This window comes from Mastigoproctus giganteus, chromosome 13, assembly GCF_048544385.1.
Source record: "Mastigoproctus giganteus isolate SK-2022 chromosome 13, ASM4854438v1, whole genome shotgun sequence".
NCBI lineage: Eukaryota > Metazoa > Arthropoda > Arachnida > Uropygi > Thelyphonidae > Mastigoproctus > Mastigoproctus giganteus.
In genome coordinates this window covers 44682628-44700448 of record NC_143587.1, presented here as the reverse complement: position 1 = coordinate 44700448, position 17821 = coordinate 44682628, and the positions used below count along the sequence as shown (strand labels likewise).

At 38.3% G+C, this 17821-nt stretch overlaps 1 protein-coding gene across 1 annotated transcript in view; it reads right to left on the bottom strand.

Annotated features, from left to right (window-relative positions):
* Positions 1-7238, bottom strand: part of LOC150076000 (EF-hand domain-containing family member C2-like) — an 85250-nt gene extending 78012 nt beyond the window's left edge. The window contains exon 1 of the mRNA XM_090387229.1: positions 7125-7238. Coding sequence (XP_090243355.1) covers positions 7125-7238 — 114 coding nt within the window. The remainder of the gene's footprint in view (positions 1-7124) is intronic.
* Between the last annotated feature and the right edge of the window lie 10583 nt (positions 7239-17821).

Genomic DNA, 17821 nt, shown 5'->3' with positions numbered 1-17821 from the left:
AAAGGCCAAATTGTAATGGCCAGATGACTGGGTCAGAGCATATCCGAAATGGCACGGCTGGTGAGGTGCTCATGGTTAGCCATGGTTAGTACCTACCGAAAGTGGTCTGAGGAGGGAAACCCACGAACCGCAGGCAAGGTGTTGGACGACCACAGCTCATCGATGCTCGAGGTAAGTGAAGGCTCTCCTGGATGTATATATATATATCGCCCATATATATTATGACCACCTACCCTATACTGCATTGGACCACCACTAGCATGGATAACAGTCGCTATTCACCTAGGCATTGACTCCATAAGATGTTCAAAGGAATCTGCAGCTAAGCTGCCAGCAAGGCTTTCCACAATGTTAGAAGAGATGATAGCTGTGTATCCATATGCCTCATTTCCCATTCCAAAACATCCCACAGGTGTTCAATTTGATTGAGGTTAGGTGAAATTGGAGGCAATCAAGATGGGTGATATCTTCGCTCTATTCCTCAAACCACTTGCATGCAGTGTGGCCCGATGACATGACACATTATCATCTCGGAACATCTCATTTCTGTCCGGAGAAAAAGGCAAAATGGCAAGGTGTACATGGTCCCCTAAGTGCTGCCAGCAGACCTCACCAGTGAAACATTGGCCCATATGCACCAGGGGTCCTAGTTCTTGCTAGCAAAATAAGTCCCATATTAAGCAACCATCACCACCAGCCAGGATAGTGGGCACCATGCACAATGAATCCAGGACTCATATTGCTTGTGCCACACATGAAGACATCCATCAGTGCGTTGCGCCAGGTATTTGGAGTTATCCGACAAGCACACTCATTTATAGTCCTCCAGCGTCCAAACAATGTGTTGCTGACACCAGAACATTTGCCATTGATGATGATCAATGGAGAGGAGAGCATGTCTTTTGGGTTGTCTGCTGTGGAATTCCATACGTCTGTGTGCTGCACATTGCCATAGGAATACTGTTCTTGCATTCTCCAAATTGTAGTGCGATGTCAACTGTCGCAGAGTAAACTGATGTTCAGCCCATGCAATGCATTGCACCCTTCTCTCACCACTAATATGCAGCTTGCGTAATCCTTTACAATTCTGTTGGTTTGACCCCATTCTTTGTGCACCTTAACCACAGTGGGTTGTGAACAACCGAGAGGAGTGCTGTTTCTGATATGGAAGCCCCCGACACACGAGCTTCCACAATCATATGCTTTTGAAATTCCATATCTTTACAACTTCCCATAACTGCTATTTTATCGCTTTTGACTTGCATGATGAGATGAAATCACCACTGTCTAGTGTACGAAGCTGTTCAGCTTTTTATACTGTGAGCTATGCAGCATAGTCCATTACGGATGGAGTGGTCATAATTCAATAATCACTGAGTGTATTTAAATATATATATGCATATGCTCCTGTTGTCTTCACCATATGCATGTAAAAATTTGATTCCCAGTGGAGAGATAGTCCTGAAATTTTATATTTGGGTCTTTTAAAAATATCTGTTGATCAATTCCAAATTTCATTAAAATTGCACAAATAGAAATCCAGGAATTATTATTTCTTTTTTCCATACAATTTGTTTGTAAAAAAGAAACTCATAGATTAAATGTAGTTTTGATGCAGTACAGTTAGCCTTAGACACCTGTTTCATGTGTATTGTTATGTAAGACGTTTGAACATGGTGCTTACTGTGTATATATATATATATAATCCAATTAATCCAAAAATTAAATAGAGAGATAGAAATTAATAAAAATATATATTAAAAATAATATTTGGCTAAGTTCTTTTTCACTCTACTGGTTCTCTCTCTCTCTATATATATATATATAGAGAGAGAGAGAGAAAGACAAAAAAAAAAATATAGAAAAGAATAATACATATTATACAGTTATAATTAAACTGAATGGCTAAGTTTGGAGAATATATTTATTAAGTGTTCTAACTAGTTAGAACATTTAATAAATAGTTTTATTAAGTATTGTATAAAGTTATAATCTTAATAATTAATCGATAAGGAGACAACTATATCTGCATTTCACTTTAACTAATCACATAAAAAGAAAAAAAAATTGAATTAATTTAAGAAAAAAAATTATAATGTGTGTGAAATGTAATGCACTGTACATTTAACTAACTTTAATGGGATAAAGTTTGGAAATACCTTGATTACTATAATATGGCCCATTTTTCACAGTCATCACTACTGCTTCTCTTTCTATCCCTGAAATTTCACTAACAATGCCTGCTGCTGTTTTTGTTTTTCCACAACTGTAATTTTTGCTATTTCACTATAGGAAATAACATTTTTGAACAACATGCCTGTATGATCAGCACAACTCAGAGGAAGATTATGTTAATAGGAAGGAAGAAATAAGGAAGATTATATTAATCTCATTACAAGAAGACTCTTGGAATGAGATTATAAGTGCTGGGAAGCAGAATTTTTAAGCTCGTGTAAACAGATATGTTTTTTGGAAATTTTTACCATCTTCTTGATTAATTAAAATATTAAACTGTGTTTTACAAATAGATTAAATAGTTTTAGTCATGTTTGTTAGCTTATTTTTTAAATTTAGCTAGTGATTTTATAAGTTACAACCATTACTCATTCCACTATTGTATCGATGTTTTGGCACGAATATTGTAGCACATAACCAGTAGTGCAGAGGATTAGTGGGGTTTTATTGTGATAAATAAGTAGTTTAAACATTCTAATTACTGGGCATATATCTTTTTTGTGTTTAGCTAAGGATATAATTAATATTGTGATCTTTACAGTATAGCGTAACTATATCTTGAACTTGATAGTGTTATACACAGCATAAAACTAGATAGTATAATACGCATCACTGCAATAGGAATCTATCAGATTAGTGTAGTATTGTCAACTAATCAATTAAATCTATTAACCTTATTAATTTTCATTGTTAATCAGTTAAATTGTATTTAAAGGGAAATCATGCCCCAGACTAGAGCAGCAAAGCAACAGGCACAAGGTAGTGGAAGAGGTGTAGCTTGGGGGAGAACCATAGGGGGTGATTCTCCAATGCATCACAGCCTAAAAAAATGTACAACTTATGAAATGTTTGCAGACTTTCTGGAACAGGACATGATCTGGCCAAGGAGAATGTGTTTGTTTGTGCTAGGTGCAGAGAGTGTGAAGAAATTAGGTGCCAACTGAGTGTTCTAATGAGCACCTATGAGAATTTCAAGAGTAGGCTAGGTACCCTTTAAGGATTAAAATGAGGGCTGATCAAGCTCTCAGCTGATCAACTCAATGCCAGAGCTCACTCTTGTGCATAAGGCAACACAATGGCAATCTACAAGGGAAATGCGCTGGTCACACAGGATCTAGTTATTGTCGCTGACTCTGTCAGGGACAAGGGAAATATACTGTGCAAAAGGTAAAGGTGGAATAGGACCAGGGTATATCTGCCAGGGTCCAAAGTTTATGACATTGTAGAGCAGATATCGTATCTTAAGAGCACAAAAGGTTATACTGTGGTACACATTGCACTAATGACATTAATTTGGCCCTGGAGAGATTGTGCAAGGCTCAAGGGGTAGAATTTTTCTCAGCCTGGTCTGTACTTGTTAACAGGAGAGACTATTCTACAGGGATGGGATACATTTAAATAGAAAGGGTGCAAGAATATTTGCTCTGATGCTATCAAGGCAGTGTTAGGTGGGTCAGAAAACTGCTAGATCGGGGGGGGGGATACACAGACTAATAGATTAACAGTAACCACTGGCAGAGGTGAAAGTGATTCTTGCACTGCTTCTATTGGAATGAGCAGCAGCCTGAAAAACAAGATGCAGGGGATTTCAAAGACTGCTGGGAGTCATTGTGCTACAAGTAAACACATGGCTTATATTAGGGTAGCTAAGAATAGGAACAGGTGCATGCGTACACTGATGCTAGGAGTTTGGTAAATAAATTTGATGAATTTGAGGTGTTGGTCAAAACATCAAAGGCTGATATTGTTGGGATGAGACGTGGTGTCACAGAATTAGAATTTCGGGAATACAATGTGTACAGGAAGGAAATACATTTTGGATGGGAGGAGGGGTAATGTTATTAGTTAAGAGACACATAAAATCCAAGGAGGCACAGCCAGTCGACATCGCTGGACAGTGCAGTGTTGAGTCAGTTTGGTGTGACATAAACACTGGGAAATCAAAATTGAGAGTAGGAGCGTGTTATAGGCCTAATGATTCTGATGAGTATAATAAAAAACTGTACAGGAAAATGGAGTGAGCCAGTAAATTGGAGAGTCTTATAATGGGGGATTTAAATTTCCCAGAGATTGACTGGAATTTGTGGGTTGGTCACTCACACACTAGCAAGAATTTTGTGGATTTATTGAATGATTGTTTTCTACATCAGCATGTTCGGGAGGCAACTAGAGGGAGTAATACTCTTGATTTGATTATCAGCAGTGATTCTTCATGCATTAAGAATCTGCAGATAAATGAACCACTAGGTGGCAGTGATCACAGTGTGCTGAAGTGGGATTTACTCAAAGAGGTAACTACCATCAGGGGTAAAGGGAAGGGTTTTTGCTTTCGTAAAGGTCACAACGGTGGTCTGAGAAAGTATTTAAATTCTATATTGTGGGACCAACTGATGATGTTACCAACAGCTAATTCAAAATGGGAAGCATTCAAAGAATTTATCTTGGAAGCAACTAGGCTTTACATACCAACTAAGAAATATTGTTCAAGGTTTAGGCTTAAATGGATGTCAGATGAACTAATGAGACACATAGCAGAGAAGAATGTGGTTTTGTTTGGAGCATTAGCAACTAAGGAGGCAGAGAAGAAAAATGCATGCGATACATATAAATTAACATGTGACACAGAAGCCTATGATAGATATAAGCTGGTCTGTAACCAAGTCACAAAGAAGGTTAGGCAAGCAAAGACCGACCGGGCCAGCCAGGTGGGTAAAGTGCCTGCCTGGTAACCCAAAGGTCGCAAATGTAAAAACTTTGGGAGGTGCATTATGGACACAGAAGCCGATGCGCCAACAACTAACAAAAGAAAAAAAAAAAAAAAAAAGGAAGCAAAGGCAGATTATGAGGAATCTTTGGCAAACGACACAAAGTAAAGCAGCAAAAAGTTCTTTACCTATGTAAACTCTAGAAGGAAGGGGATGAATCAGATTGGTCCACTTGATATCGATGGTTCAACTGTTGATGATCCTGCTCAGTTAGCTAACAAACTAAATGAATATTTTGCATCTACATTCACACACGAGGAGTTATTTAGGGAAGGGAATGCCAGAGGTGAACTAAACTCTGGCAGTGAGCTAGATGATTTTGTAATAACTGAGAGCAAAATGGAGTACAAATTGTTGAAGATAAACATAAGAAAGGCACCTGGGGTGGATGGGATCTATCCAGTTATATTAAAGAATGCAGCAAAGGAAGTAAGCAAACCCTTAGCCATAATTATGAGAGCTTCCTTGGACTCAGGGGAGGTATCCATGGACTGGAGATGTGCAAATGTGACCCCAATTCACAAAGGAGGATCAAAGGGCAACACAAGTAATTATAGACCTGTTAGTTTAACTTCTGTTCCAGGGAAATTAATGGAGGCACTGGTTAAAGAAGCACTGCAGGATCATCTAGACAAGACTTCAGTTATAGCTTTGACACAGAATGGGTTTGTTAAGGGGAAGTCTTGTCTGACCAATTTTATTGGATACTATGATGTGGTCACAAAGCAACTGGATGCAGGGAATAACTTTGATATCATATATTTGGATCTTAGAAAGGCTTTTGATACTGTTGCACATGGAAGAATGCTGCATAAATTGGAGCAGTGCAGCACTGGAGGCAAATTGCTGCTATGGACAAAGGGATGGTTGAGTGGGAGAAGATAGAGAGTGGTAATCAATGGACACTGCTCTTCATGGATAATGTTATTAGTGGAGTCTCTCAAGGTTCAGTGTTGGGTCCATTGTTGTTTTCTGTATTTATAAATGATACTGATGATGGTATATCAGGCTTAATGTCGAAGTTTGCAGATGATACAAAGGTTGGCAGAGCTGTTAATGACACTAATGACAGTATGCTGCTGCAACAGGATCTATAAAAGTTGAGCAGATGGGCTGAGTGGTGGCAAATGAAGTTGAACATCGACAAATGTAAATACTACATATGGGAAACAGTAACTCCACAGTAATGTATCAACTCTGTGGTACTACACTGACAGTGGTATAGAATGAAAAGGACCTGGGGGTAATTGTGCAGGCAGATATGAAGTTTTCTGAGCAGTGCAGACAGTGGTCTGCAAGAGTAGCTCATGATGTCTTGTCAATGATATATATAGGAATTTTTCTAGCACGGATAAGGAGGTGATTATCCCCTTGTATAAGGTGATGGTCAGGCCACACCTTGAGTACTGTATACAGATCTGGAGGCCTCATTTCAAGAAGGATGTACAGCTGCTGGAACGAGTACAGAGAAGGGCACAACAAGATTAGGGAATGGAATAAAGGGTTGCTCTTACGAAGAAAGGCTTAAGTTTTGCAGATTACAGTGTTTGGAGACTAGGCACCTGTGAGGTGATCTGATCGAGGTGTATAAAAATTGAATGGTTTGAGCATACTCAATGCTGATCGGATTCTTCCTCTTGCTCAGAATAATCACATGAGAGGGATTAAATTCAAATTGAGGAAAGACAGTTTTGGGTAGATGTGCAGAAGTTTGCCTTTAGCCAGCAGGGAGTTGTTTGGTGGAACAGACTTCCATCTTTTGTTGTGGAAGTTGATAGCCTAAATAAAATTAAGGCTGAGCTGGACAGGTATTTGGAACAAATGGAAGGGTGAAATCGGAGCTTTTTTTTTGGATGATGCTGCATAAGCTGGCTTTCTTGCACCGTGTGCCTCTGCTAATGCTAATAATTCACAAATGAGTTATACCTTAAATGACATGCTAGTTTTGTCTTTTTAATATTTATAATTTTTTTTGAGGAATTGTTTTTGTATGAGTTGTAATGCAAATACACCAAATAATTCCTGTATCCAGTATATTTAATTTTGAGTCACCTCATATATCTAGCATAGTATGAATAATTTCAAAGACCTTACAAATCTATAGGATAAAATATATTTCTTTACCTTTGGCATTCTTTGTCGACGATAAAAAGTGGAACAAGCATCTCTTCCTGAATTGGGTGGAATTATATGTATAATCTCAACTGTATCATTATCTAGGTAATACAGCAGGATCATCTTATGTTTATCTCCATACAAATTTGCTCGGTCATCCCATGTGCAGTAAAATCTTAAAACTTTTCCATTATATTCTAGAAACTGACCAAGAGTATCTTGCTTCTCAAAAGGTTTCCTGGGTGCTGTATTATCATCCATCTGAAATATGAATATAAGTTAAACTAATCTGTAAGATTCAATATAATTCAATTTTAATGTATGAAAAAATAAATTGTGACATGAGCTGATAACTATAAGATACAATACATAAAAGTTACAAAACATAAATGAAAATATACAAGTAAAATAACTTGTATTTGTAACTAGTAAAATAACTTAACACCTATAAATAATATAAAAAAAAAATCAACTTACTTTTAATTATATAAGTTAAATAATAGAATATACAAAGGTGAAAGAAACCTAAAGTTCTATTTATTGCTTATGATAACAAGCAAGTACATAACATTAAAAGATTACACATATTTACATTATTACACTGCATTTATTATCTTGATTAACAGCATAATATTTCAGAACCTCTGCCAGTTCCTTTTTCAGATACACCACTACTCTCAGTGATTGGGATGTCACATCTTGATAACTGAGTAATAGCATAAGAATCTGTAGTTATCTCTTAAAGAAAATAATAGCTGACCAGGCTAGCCATGTGGGTAAAGTGCCTGCCTGGCAACCCAAAGGTCGAAGGTTCGATTCCCGCCTCGGGCTTGGATATCAGAATGGTGCCGCACTATCCACTTAGATCTCAGAGCCACGATACACAAAGGAAGCAGGAAAAAACTGGTTCCTTCGTGTATTGCTCATATCATACGATAAAAAAAAACACGAAAATAATGCATAAAGTAAATGCTTCTTTTAAAGTGACATTTATAAATGCTGAACATAGATGTTCGATTTGTAAAAATTAGAAAGACAAATGTGATTTGTCTGAGATTACTGTAGGAAAAAAGTTCACTAATTATACCATGAAATGCTACTGCAGCAAATTAATGCAATAATTTGGTTTATACCTATCAAGGTATTCTCTTACATAAAACCCAGATACCCTAACAATTAAATTAAAATAAAATCATAGAAATAGCAAATGAACTAAAGTGACACTCACCCCTAGCAGCGAAAATAAAGAATGATTAATTTCTTGAACAAACTTCAATTTGGTGTGGTGAAGTAGGCAGTTCAAATAAATTTAAGAACCCTCTTTTAAGAGAACATTAGTCCTTGTGAATTCCAAAAGGACTATAGGGGATGAATCAGATTGGTCCACTTGATATTAATGGTTCAACTATTGATGATCCTGCTAGGAGCTGAAAAACTGAATGAGTATTTTGTATCTACATTTACACATGAGGAATTCTGTAAAGAAGGATAAGACAAGTAAACTAAACTCTAACAGGGAGCTAAATCATTTTGTAATAACTGAGAGCAAAGTGGAGGAGAAATTGTTGAAGTTAAACATAAAAAGAGCACCTGCGTTTGATTGAATCTATCCAGTTAGCATTAGCATTAGTGGAGGCATATGATGCAAGAAAGCAATCTTATGCAGCATCAGCCAAAAAAAAAAAAAAAAAAATTCCCATTTCACCCCTCTGTTTGTTCGAAATACCAGTCCAGCTGAGCCTTAAATTTATTTACGCTATCAGCTTCCACAACAAGGGATGGAAGTCTGTTCCACCAACCAACTACCAGCTGGCTAAAGGCAAATTTCCGCACATTTATCCTACATCTGTCTTTCCTCAGTTTGAATTTATGCCCTCTCATGTGATTATTCTGAGCAAGAGGATGAATCACATCGGCACTGAGCATGCTCAAACCATTCAAGGCTTTATACACCTCTATCAAATCACCTCGCCGGTGCCTAGTCACCAGACACTGCAAGTTTCAAAACTTAAGCCTTTCTTCGTAAGAGCAACCCTTTGTTCTATTCACTAATCTTGTTGCCCTTCTTTGTACTCATTCCAGCAGCTCTACATTCTTCTTGAAACGAGGCCTCCAGAGCTGTTACAGTACTCAAGGTGTGGCCTGACCATTACCTTATACAAGAGAATAATCACCTCCTTATCCCTGCTAGAAAAATTCCTGTATATCATTGACAAGACACCATGAGCTACTCTTGCAGCACCATCTGCACTGGTCAGAGAACTTCATATCTCCCTGCACAATTACCCTCAGGTCCTTTTCATTCTCTACCACTGTCAGTGTAGTACCACGGAGTTGATACGTTGCTCTTGGGTTACTGTTTCTCATATGTAGTACTTTACATTTGTCAATGTTAACTTCATTTGCTACCTCTCAGCCGATCTGCTCAACCTTTCCAGATCCTGTTGCAGCAGCATAGTGTCAGTAGTGTCCTTGACAACCCTGCCAACCTTTGTGTCATCTGCAAACTTGGACATTAAGCTTGATATACCATCATCAATATCATTTATAAATACAGAAAGCAACAATGGACCCAACACTGAACCCTGAGGAACTCCACTAATAACATTAGTCCACGATGAGCAGTGTCCATTGATTACCACTTTCTGTCTTCTCCCCCTCACCCATCCCTTTATCCATAGCAGCAATTTGCCCCAATGCCACACTCCTCCAATTTGTGCAGCAGTCCTCCATGTGCAACACTATCAAAAGCCTTTCTAAGATCCAAATATATAATATCAAAGTTATTCCCTGCATCCAGTTCTTTTGTGACTGCATCATAGTATCCAATCAAATTGGTCAGGCAAGACTTTCCCTTAACAAAATCATGCTGTGTCTGAGCTATAACCGAAGTCTTGTCTAGATGCTCCTGCAGTGCTTCTTTAACTCGTGCCTCTATTAATTTTCCTGGGACAGAAGTTAAATTCACAGGTCTATAATTACTTGTGTCAGCCTTTGATCCTCCTTTGTGAATTGGGGTTACATTTGCACATCTCCAGTCTGTGGGTACCTCCCCTGAGTCCAAGGAAGCTCTCATAATTATGGCTAACGGATTGCTTACTTCCTTTGCTGCCTCCTTTAATATAACTGCATAGATCCCATCTACCCCATGTGCCTTTCTTGTGTTTATCTTCAACAATTTCTCCTCCACTTTACTCTCAGTTATTACAAGATTATCTAGCTTACTGCCAGATTTGAATATACCTCTAGCATTCCCCTAACTGAATAACTCCTCATGTGTGAATGTCGATGCAAAATATTCATTTAGTTTGTTAGCTACCTGAGCAGGATCATCAACAGTTGAACCATCGATATCAAGTGGACCAATCTGATTCATCTCCATCCTTCTAGAGTTTATATAAGTAAAGAACTCTTTGCTGTTTTTCTTTGCGTCCTTTGCCAAAGATTTCTCATAATCTTCCTATGCCTGCCTAATCTCCTTTGTGACTTGGTTACAGACGAGCTTATATCTATCATAGGCTTCCATGTCACCCATTAATTTATATGTATCCCTTGCATTTTTCTTCTCTGCAATATGTCTCATTAGTTCATCTGACATCCATTTAGGCCTAAACTTTGAACAATATTTCTTAGTTAGTATGTAAAGCCTTGTAGCTTCCAAGATAAGTTCTTTGAATGCTTCCCATTTTGAATTTGCTGTTGGTAACATCATCGGTTGGTCCCACTGTATAGAATTTAAATACAGTCTCAGACCATCGTAGTCGCCTTTACGAAAGCAATAACCCTTCCTTTTACCCCTGATGGTAGTTACCTCTTTGAGTAAATCCCACTTCAGCACACTGTGATCACTGCCATCTAGTGGTTCCTTTATCTACAGATTCTTAATGCATGAAGAATCACTACTGATAATCAGATAAAGAGTATTACTCCCTCTAGTTGCCTCCCGAACATGCTGATGTAGAAAACAATCGTCCAATAAATCCACAAAAGCCTTGCTAGTGTGTGAGTGACCAGCCCCCAAATTCCAGTCAATATCTGGGAAATTAAAATCCCCCATTATTAGACTTTCTGATTTACTGGCCCACTCTATTTCCCGGTACAGTTTCTTATTATACTCATCAGGGTCATTAGGCCTATAGCACACTCCTACTCTCAATTTTGATCTCCCAATGCCTATGTCACACCAAACTGACTCGCACTGCACTGTCCAGCAATGTTGACTGGCTTCACTTCCTTGGATTTTATGTGTTTCTTAATAAACTAATAGCATAACCCCTCCTCCCTTCCTGTCCTGTCTACCCTTTCTGTACACATTGTACTCCCCAAATTCCATTTCTGCATTCCTTATATCTGTGTGACACCACGTCTCTGATACCACAACAATATCTGCCTTTGATGTTTTGAGCAATACTTCAGATTCACCAAATTTATTTACCAAACTCCTAGCATTGGTGTACATGCAAGTATACATGCACCTGTTCCTATTCTTAGCTACCCTAACACAACCCATGTGTTCACTTGTACCGCAATGACTCCCAGAAGTCTCTGAAATATCCTGCATCTTGTTTTCCAGGCTGCTGCTCATTCCAATAGAAGCAGTGCAAGAATCACTTTCACCTCTGCCAGTGGCTACTGTTAATCTATTAGTCCTTGTATCCCCACCAAGCTAGCAATTTTCCGATCCACCTAATACTGTCTCAATAGAATCAGCAAATATTCTTGCACCCTTTCTATTTACGTGTATCATTTCTATTTAAGTTATACTGAAGCAGGCAGCAATGGAAATAAACAAACCCTTAGCCATAATTATGAGAGCATTCTTAGATTCAGGGGAGGTCCCCATGGACTGGAGATGTGTACATGTATCCCCAATTCACAAAGGGGTTGTTCAAACTGTGACACAAATAATTATAGACCTGTTAGTTTAACTTCTATTCTGGGAAAATAATGGAGTCACTGACTAAACAAGCATTGCAGGATTATCTAGACAAGGCTGCAGTAATAGTTCAGGCAAAGCATGGGTTTGTTAAGGGAAGGTCTTGTCTGATTAATTTGATTGGATACTACGATGTGGTCACAAAGGAACTGGATGCAAAAAATTATTTTGATATTATACACTTGGATGTCTGGAAAGCTTTTGATACTGTTGCACATGGAAGACTGCTGTACAAATTGAAGCGGTATGGCATTAAGGGCAAATTGCTACAATGGATAAAGGCATGGTTGAGTGGGAGATGGCAGAGAGAGTGGTATCAAATGGACACTGCTCTATACGGAGTAATGTTATTAGTGGAGTCCCCAAGGGTTCGGTGCTGGGCCCATTTTGTTTTGTGTATTTATCAATGATATTGATGAAGTTATATCAGGCTTAATGTCCAAGTTTCCAGATGATACAAAGGTTGGCAGGGTTGTTAATGACAGTAAAGACAGCATCTGTAATAGCATCTAGAAAAGTTAGGCAGATGGGCTGAAAAGTGGCAACTGAAGTTTAACATTGACAAATGCAAAGTTCTGCATATGGGTAGCAGTAACCCAGAGAGACGTATCAACTGTGTGGTATTACACTCAAGGAAGTGCAGAATGAAAGAGACCTGGGGATAATTGTGCACTCAGATATGAAGTTCTCTGAACAGTGCAGATGGGCAGCCAGAGCGGTCATGGAGTCTTGTAAATGATATATATGAATTTTGGTAGCAGAGATAAGGAGGTGATTATCCTCTTGTATAAGGCAATGGTCAGGCCACACCTTGAGTACTGCATACAGGTCTGGATGCCTCATTTTAAGAAGGATGCAGAGTTATTAGAACAAGTACAAAGAAGGGCAACAAGATTGGTGAGAGGAACAAAGGGGGTCTCTTACAAAGAAAGGCTTAAGTTCTGCAAATTGCAGTGTTTGGAGACTAGGCACCTGTGAGGTGTATAAGGTTTTGAATGGTTTGAGCAGGCTCAATGCTGATGGGATTCTTCGGCTTGTTCAGATTAAGAACCTGAGGGGGCATAGTTTGAAATTGAGGAAAGACAGTTGTAGAATAGATGTGCAGAAATTTGCCTTTAGTAAGTGGGTAGTTGATTGCTGGAACAGACTGCCATCTGTTGTGGAAGTTGATAGCTTAAATAAATTTAAGGCTGAACTAGACAAGCATCTGGAGCGACCGGATGGGTAAAATGGGAAGAGTTTTTTTTTTTTTTTTTGGCTGATGCTGTATAAGCTTGCTTTCTTGCATCATATGCATCAATTAATGCTAATGCTAATATATATTAACTACAAAGAAGAAATGAATGAATCAGAAAGGATCCTTATTTAGTGGTTTGAAATTACCTTAGATAATCCAGACAATGTTGCTGATGAACTGAATGTGTACTTGAGATCAATATTTACAGAAGAAAGACCCTTCATAATGAGGAAATTTTTATACTGCTCAGCTTTGCTCATACAGCGAAGCTAAGTGGTATAACATTAGGAATAGTGAATTGCACAATATTATTTATTAGAAAAACTTTCAAGCCTAAACTCAAGTAAGATGACTAGAGTTGGTGGCCTCATATAGAGAAGTTTTTGAAGAAAGCAGTGAAAATAGCATTAAACAATCATGATTACGAAGGTGACAGACACATGAGAAATTTCTATGTAATGCAGAAGTGCCCAAGTATTGCCAATGTATAAATCAAATTTTAAGAGCAAACTGAGTAGCTACTCACTGATTACACTGACTTCAGTAGTTAAGAAAATTATGGAAGCAATGATCAACCTATTCAGGAATGAGTTTCCTAAATGTGTGCGAGTTCCCCTGTAGTGAATTTTCATAGGGGTTGGCTGAGTGTTGTAAGTTTCAAAATAAGAAAGCAAGTTTACAGAGCATCAGCTAAAAAAAACAAAAGCAAATAGCACTAACCTGTCTGCTAGTGAAACTTGCACATAGTTTGAGGCTTTAGCCCAAAAAATCATCATAGTCTATACTATTGCACATCATCAGGCATCTCTCATATTGTGATGTTATACTTTATAACTGGGTTGTCACCATTGCAAAACCAGGGTACCTACTCGCCCATCGAAGAGAGGCCAATGAGCCTAGAAATGGTGCCAACTGGGTAATAGTATCCACCAGAATAAGTAACATTAGTCTTCTCCATTGGTAAAGCATTACTTTTTTGAGGTAGTGCAATATCATGGCAACTCATTGTGAAGGATTTTACAATATGAGATATAATTAAAGTGATGCCAATTTTACTTTAGTAGTTCACTATGTACAAACATGATGTAATGGCACTAACCTGTTCACTAGTGAAACTTCCATGTAGTTTGAGGCTTTAGCCCAAAAAATTGCCTCAGTCCATTCAGAGCATTAAACCTCAATCAGATCACCTTGCAGGTACCTAGTCTCCAGTGTCCATTAATAACCAGTCTCTCTGTCTACTCCAACTTAACCATTCCTTTATCCATAGCAGTAACTTGCCCCTAAATTCTACACTGTTCCAGTTTGTACAGCAGTCTTTTATTAGCATTAGTAGTGGCATAGCATATAATACAAGAACACAAACTTATACAGCAGCAACCAAAAAAAAAAAAAAAAAAAAAACCACTTTCCATTTCACCTATCCATTTGCTCCAACAGTTTGTCCATCTCTTCTTTGAATCTATTTAAGCTGTCAATTTCCACAATGACAGATGGAAGTTTCCTACCTCAATCAACCATTTGCTAGCTAAAGGAAAATTCTCCCACATATATTCTGTAATTGTCTTTTCTCAATTTGAATTTATGCTCCCTCATATTGTAATTTAAGCAAGAGGAAGAATCCCACCAACATTGAGCTTGTATACATCCAGGCCTGTATGCTGTTGTTGTTGTTGTTGTTTTGGTTTTATTGGTGCATCAGCTACTAAGGCTATAATGCGCCAAGACCAACCTGTATGCAGTACTCAAGGTGTAGCCTAACCATTGCTTTATACAAGGGGATAATCATATCCTTATCTCTGCTAGTAAAGTTCCTGTTTATCACTGACAAGACCTGATGACCTGCTCTGGCAGCCTGTATGCACTACTCTGAAAACTTCATATCTGACTGCACAATTACCCCAGGGCTTTTTCATTCTCCACTATCCTAAGTGTAGTACTGCACAGCTGGTATATTACTCTGGGGTTACTGCTACCCATACACAGTACTTTGCATTTGTTAATGGACCATCTGCCCAACTTTTATAGATCCTGCTGCAGCAGCATACCATCATTACTCTCATTAACAACCCTGCCAACCTTTGTATCATCTGCAAACTTGCTCATTAAGCCTGATATACCTTCATCAATATGATATCCCAACAACCCTGGGGGACTCCAATAATAACATTAGTCCATGAAGAGTAGTGTCCATTCATTACCACTCTTTGTCTTCTACCAATCAACCATCCCTTTATCCACAGCAGCAACTTGCCCTTAATGCCACACTGGTAGAATTTGTACAGCAGTCTTTTATGTGTAACAGTATCAAAAGCTTTCCTGAAATCCAAGTACATGATATCTAAATTATTCTTTGCATCCAGTTCCTTTGTGACCACATTGTAGTATCCAATCAAATTGGTCAGGTAAGATTTTCACTTAAGAAATCCATGCTGTGTCTGAATTATATGCAATAGCATCAAAAGCATTTCTGAAATCTAAGTATATGATGTCAAAATTATTTTTTTCATCTACTTCCTTTGTTATTGCATCATAGTATCCAATCTCAATGGTCAGGAAAGATTACGCCTTATCAAATCCATGCTGTGACTGCAGTTATATAATGCAGTTAGTAACAGGAAATGTAATGCAGACTCATTCCTGTCTGCATTACATTTCCTGGAACAGGAGTCAAGCTAACAGGTCTGTAATTACTCATGTCACCATTTCATTTCTTTTATGAAATGGGGGAACATTCATATATCTCTATTTGACAGGGACCTCCCCCAAATCCATGGATGTTCCCATAATCATGGTTACAGGTTAGAGGTTAGGTTTACTTACCTCTTTTGCTGCCTCCCTTAATAAAATTGGAAAGATCTCATCTAACCCCCAGGTATCTTTTTATGTTTAGCTTCAACAATTTCTCTTCCACTTTACTCACAGTTATCACAAATAGAAGAAATCCACATACAAAAGTCTTGCAGCTGAAATCCAGAAAATGAAAAGTCACTTATGGATGTTTTTTTTTTCACTGTTGCAGAATCCCTGAGTTATTGTTTTAATTTGATTGGTATTTATGAAGAAATTAATACTGATTACAATTCAAGAGAGTGGTATTTTTTCAGACAGTTTGAGAAAAAATTTTGAAAGCTGTGTTAGCATTAGCAAGGACACATGATGCAAGAAAGCAAGCTTTTATAGCATTAGCCAAAAAAAAAAAAAAAAAAAAAAAACACACACACACCCCCTTCTCATTTCACTCATTCACCCTTCACCCACTCCAAATGTTTGTCTAGTTCTGCCTTGAATCTGTTTAAGCCATCAACTTCTACAACAGACAGAACTTTGTTCCAGCAATCAACCACCTACTGGCTAAAGCCAAACTTCCACACATCTAGTTGTGTGCCACACCTATTTGTGCTACACAATAGGAATATACAAACACCTATCAATTTCTGTTTATGTATTCTGTTCATATTAAAGAAGATTATGGAAATATGAAGCTTGTTTGTTATTGTTTGTTATTTAGTTTTTATGAGCATTAGCAACTAAGGCCATATTGCTCTGGGATATGCGGTGGTCATTCCCTGACCTTTCCGCATCCTCTGTATTTGGTGGTGACGGGCTTGAACCCCGGTCTAATCAAGAAGCATGTTCTATGCACTGCTGCTCCTTCCCACCTGGCTACGGAGATGCCTGAAATATGAAGCATGTGTTAGAGAAGTTCAAATATGACCAGTATATATGTGGACTTCAAGGTGCTAGGGTTCTTTCCTGGTTTGAACAGTGATTTCATTAGGTTTCCTCGCTTTCTCTGCTTCTTGGAAAGCAGGACAGTAGATCAGCACTACAGGAAAAGGCCATGGTCTAACAGAACTGAGTTCCAGATTGGAGCACATAGTGTAGTAAACAATCCCCCACCCACATCAAACTGGGACTGAACAATTACCAAACACTTTGTTAAAACAATGGATCCTCAAGATGATAATACCTTCAAGCATATAGCATTAGCATTAGCATTAGTGGAGGCATATGATGCAAGAAAGCAAGCTTATTCAGCATCAGCCAAAAAAAAAAAAAAAAACAACCACTACTCCCATTTCACCCCTCCGTTCGTTCGAAATACCTGTCCAACTGAGCCTTAAATTTGTTTAGGCTATCAACTTCAACAACAAGCGATGGGAGTCTATTCCACAAACCAACTGCCCGCTGGCTAAAGGCAAATTTCCGCACATCTATCCGACATCCGTCCTTCCTCAATTTGAATTTATGCCCTCTCAGGTGATTATTCTGAGCAAGAGGAAGAATCCCATCGGCATTGAGCATGCTCAAGCCATTCAAAGCCTTATACACCTCTATCAGATCACCTCGCCGATGCCTAGTCTCCAGGCTCTGTAATTTGCAAAACTTAAGCCTTTCTTCGTAAGAGCAATCCTTTGTTCCATTCACTAATCTTGTTGCCCTTCTCTGTACTCGTTCCAGCAGCTCTACATCCTTCTTGAAATGAGGCCTCCAGACCTGTATACAGTACTCAAGGTGTGGCCTGACCAA